Source organism: Notolepis coatsorum (genome assembly GCF_963971535.1).
Source record: "Notolepis coatsorum genome assembly, chromosome: 13".
NCBI lineage: Eukaryota > Metazoa > Chordata > Actinopteri > Aulopiformes > Paralepididae > Notolepis > Notolepis coatsorum.
Genome location: NC_140177.1, coordinates 20,346,101 through 20,350,815, shown reverse-complemented (window position 1 = coordinate 20,350,815; position 4,715 = coordinate 20,346,101). Strand labels below are relative to the sequence as shown.

Sequence of the window (4,715 nt, the reverse complement as noted above, 5' to 3'; positions counted from 1 at the left end):
TCTCTCTCTCTCTCTCGCTCTCTCTCTCTCTCTCTCTCACACGCACCACAGCCGCGCCCGCATCGCACCCTAACGGCTCTGCTCATCCTCTGCTATTAGGTATATACGTGCTTTTATATAGCGGTTATTTCGCTCCGAATTCCTTTAAGCTTCGAGAAATCCTATACGATGAAGATTAAGTTATGGAATTCGTTCTTTTTTTTCTTCTCCCTTTTTCTTTTGGTGCACGGAGACCAACACCATGCATGCAGGGGGATTGAATTGGTGTCGCATTTAATTAATGGGCAGTCTTTAAACTTTTGAAGGAATCGAAAACACATTCTAATTCCTGCACGAATGCATGGACACACGATTTATGTTGTTCTAATGACTTGTGTTGGGATTGTTCTAGGAGGGTTAGCGACGTGCACGCCTATTGATTTCATCTGAGGAATGTTGGTGTAGCGTGTGGATGGATGGATGCACCTGTCTAACGCTGTTCTCTTGTTTTTCATTCTCTAACAGCATGGCCAGGTCGAGTAAAGCGACTTTAGTCTTGCTCGTCTACGGAATCATAATGCACTACAGCGTCTACTGCACGCCTCTCGGACTAAGTTACCCTAAGATTAGGTACGTGCGGCCGTTTCTTCTCACACGCCTTTTTATTTTATTTTTTTATTTGACCGTCGATTTCTATTTAAATGAGATTTTAAACTATACTTTCTTGACTTCTAATTATCATTATTTTTGTATTAGCAATTGCTGTGACGAATTGCTATACCTATCCTAAAGTCATAATCAACGGTGGACAATTTGGATGTTGTGGGCACTTTTAGTTCAAATATGCGTGGCGTAATTATACAGCAGGAAATGCGCAAGTCTTTATTTTAAGCACACAGAATTAAACGGTATTTTATTTTGTCCTTCACCGCCACGGGAACACGTTTTCGTGAGATTCCCGGTTCTGGCGTGTGGAAAATAACCGTGGAGATTGCGTCTAGAGACACCCGTCCGGTGGGACGGACGGCGCACAGAATCCCCCTCATTATTATTATAACCGGAGAGCGCAGTCGATGCAACGGATAGCCCCCGGGGTGACGTCACCGAGGAGAGAGGCGAGGCGAAACGAATAGGAACGCTCTATTCACAGGAGAATTATTATGATTTTTATGCACGTTTGTCGGGGAAAATACATCTATAATTTAGCTATGTATTTCCAACGACCCCAATTTTCATTGCTGATAGCGGTTCCTTTTTTTTCCTCATTCTTTTTTTTAAATCGAAATGTTGCTCGAGGGGCCTATAAATGCAATATTCTTCACAGCCATTGTCTTGATTCCTAAATAATTAATGAGGCTGAGCCTGTATATACAGTCGCCAACGGATTGGAGTTAAAAACAGTTTGTCCCTCGCGACATGCAATTTTAAAAGAACAAACAAGACATTTTAGGCTATTTAAGGTCATAACTGCACAGGTACAATAATTTGTTTTTTTACGGATTTTCCTGTAAAGATATTACAATTCTTTTTCGTTTCCTCTCCTCGCGTTTTCACTCGTGTCAGATGCAAATACCTTTAATAGCCACTTCTGCCAATGATCTTCGGCCTATTATTAATTCCCATTTAACACAACTAGATTCTGTTTACGTGTTTAGGTTTCGATGAATTATCCTGCGTTAGAATATAGCAAATTAACGTTGAATATGTTTCCATTCGCAGACTTGAAAACGACGCCTTCGATGAAGATGGCAATTCATTATCCGACATGGGTTTTGACAGCGATCAGATTGCTATACGAAGCCCCCCTTCCTTGGATGACGACGTGTACACGCTATACTACCCTCCAGAGAAGAGGTAAATATTATATTATAATACCACAATATAGCCAGTGATGGAGGGCAACTCCATTCTAATGACTTGTGTTGCTGTTGCGATAATGTTGGCTTTTGCATTGTTTTCCCCCAATTCTTCTCGTGTTATTTGTTCAATGTTATTTTCATATTCAGTAGCCTAAAATGTTGATGCAAACACAGGCCAGGTCGCCAGGATAAGGATAAAAGCCGGTGGATGTGAGCAAAGTTTATAGCCGTATAACTCCACATAGGGCGCCTCAGATTAATTCAAAGTTATTATGCAATATTTGGACTTTCGGGGCCACATTTTAGGCTACTTTTGCTCATTTTGTCTGCGCTTGGTCACTGACGATCTATGTGTTTGGCGTTTTATCATCTCAGAACAGAGAGGCATGCTGAGGAAGAATTAGATAGAGCCTTGAGGGAGATCCTGGGTCAGTTATCAGCGAGACAATATCTGCATTCTCTGATGACAATACGTGTAGGGTAAGGGCATTTCTTATAAGCGTTTACCTGCCGCTGCCGTCATCATCCTTTTTGTCCAGGGTGCTGCATCGCTGTCTCTGTCACTCTTTTGACATTGTGTCGTGTAATTTCTGTGGGTGTTTTTAATTTTTCTATCTATTACAACCGTCTGCAAAAACATTGTTCGCTTTTCTTTCTTTCTTTGTTTGTTGTGGCGTGGCAATGCGATGGTGGTTGGCTCTTGTTTCTAACGAATTGAGGAAAGGTTTACAAGATATACCAAAAAAATATATACAATAATACAAAAGAAAAACACTAACAATTATGAATTGATAATCCATGAATTGATTTTATTGTCTCAGAACCGCCGAAAAAAAATTGCCATTATAGGAAACAATGGCCAGGAAATACAATGGGTTGCTATTTTTAACGTTGTCTTTTATATATTTTCAAACTTTTCGTCTTTAGACAACGAAAAAAAAAAAGATAGGAAGCTAATTTGAACCGTTAAAGGAACTTTGTGATGACACCGTGCAGTGGGCTGGCGGTCTAACGCCTCCTCAAGGTGCGCCTGCTGTGCTTGTCTGCTCATGTGTGAGAGAGCCGGCGCCCCTAACGAGCTCTGCTCCTGTCTTGCAGTGAGGACAGCAGTGTGGAGGACGAATCGGAACCGCTGTCCAAACGGCATTCGGACGGGATCTTCACCGACAGCTACAGTCGCTATCGAAAGCAGATGGCCGTGAAGAAATACCTCGCAGCCGTCCTGGGAAGAAGGTACAGACAGAGAGTAAGAAACAAAGGACGTCGGCTTGCCTATTTGTAGCGCCCTCAGAGCGCCCTAACTGCCCTCCTGTGTATATATACTCGATCATAAAACCATCCTGATATTACTGACCAGACAGTGGATTGCGCCTGTGTTCTTTAAACATGTATTTATGTATGAAGTAAAGCCATTAAAATGAATATTTTAATAATAATATTGTTTTTCTTTTTGTACAAAAGCACTTGATACCGCACAGTTGTGGACCCAATATTTTATTTTCATGTCAACATGTTGAAAAAAAGAAAAAAAAAAGAAAAAAAAATCATTCTCTCTCTATATATATAAAAAAAAGAAAAAGAAAAAAAAAGATAAATGTGCACCTTCAACATTATGCGCTTGAAATCTTTAAAGGTCATCTACATATGCAGAAAATAAATAGATTTTAAAAAGACAATCAAAGTATTGAATGTTATACTTATTTTTGTAACCAACGTTCTATTTTTTTAGTGTTGTTTGTTTTCCAAACAGGCCTAAAGAAGCAGTGAGCATGCTATGTGTGAGGCACATCCGGATTTTCCCCCTAAATGATAGATGTTGCCCTTGTGGAACCCCCCCCCCCCTATCTCCCCCCCCCCCCCCCCTATCTCCCCCCCCCCCCCCCCTCCCCCCCCCCTGCTGGGTAACGTGTGGGGTTTGTGAGCTCGCAGACGCTCTTGGGGGGAGGTGGGGGGAGCGAGATTCCGATGGCTTTAGTAGCTGCCTCGCATAGCTTTGATGGATGACTGATGGACCCAAACTGTCATTCATCAAACCGGTGGTGAGAGTCCCTTTTTTGCGAGGCTTTAGAAGGACACAGAATGCCTTTGAACGACCGTATAGTCCCTCAGTGGCAAAGGAGTCGCAGTCAACAGTTTGCGGCAAAACAAAAAACACTTGCTTGCTCACTAGCCTCCCAAAGTCTTTCCCTGTAGGAGTTAAGAGACACAGCTACAGGAGACGGGGGCCTGCGTGAAGAACCTTTTCCTCTGTGCGTATTATGTACAGTATACGATTCATATGCATATTCATCTCCACGTTCTCTTTGTTCCAAGTCGACGGAAGTTCTCGGTTTCGTGTGCTTCGGCCTTCGGTCACATTCGGGCGGCACCTTGCGGGGTAAAAAAAAAGGAATCTGCCCCGTGCACGGCATCCGCCGAGATACAGGAAGGGGAAGTGTCCGAGGAGAGGATAGGGCGGAGGGAGAGGAAAGGTTGCATCTTTAAAGCTCGGTTAGTTCTAGTCTCTCTGCTGTGTTTCTCCAGGCGCGGTGTTGACGTGTAGACCATGTGTAAACTGTTATTTTCCTATTAATTGGTGCATGCAGGGATGGACACCTTGCTAATGTGCTGGTAGACTGCATGGCGTTGTTGTGTGCTGTTCGGATAGTGCCGTCAGGAGAGCCTCGCTTCCACAGACCGCTTCCCCTCTCGGTTCCAGTGGGATGTGTGAGCAGGGGGATTAGGAGAGGCTACAGAGGTGGCGGAAACTGGTACTGCACTGACTGGTTGAATTGTAACTACCCCCCCCCCCCCCCCCTCCTCCCACCCCACCCCCAACCCCGCCTTTATTAATCTCATAGTGGATATGATATCACACGAGGACACATCCCGCCCCTC

The 4,715-nt window shown here is 43.6% G+C and overlaps 1 protein-coding gene across 2 annotated transcripts; it reads left to right on the top strand.

The window, feature by feature from the left end:
* Window positions 1-505: 505 nt before the first annotated feature.
* On the top strand, window positions 506-3,120 carry adcyap1b (adenylate cyclase activating polypeptide 1b; the record flags this gene model as incomplete). 2 transcript variants are annotated; one of them, XM_084327348.1, is made up of 4 exons in its annotated part: window positions 506-609; window positions 1,699-1,833; window positions 2,214-2,318; window positions 2,937-3,120. In XM_084327348.1, 4 exons carry the CDS (start codon window positions 506-508, stop codon window positions 3,118-3,120), a joined length of 528 nt encoding a protein of 175 aa, XP_084183474.1. The 2 variants fall into 2 exon arrangements, with proteins under 2 accessions (XP_084183474.1, XP_084183475.1); XM_084327349.1 differs by lacking the exon at window positions 2,214-2,318.
* Window positions 3,121-4,715: the final 1,595 nt, after the last annotated feature.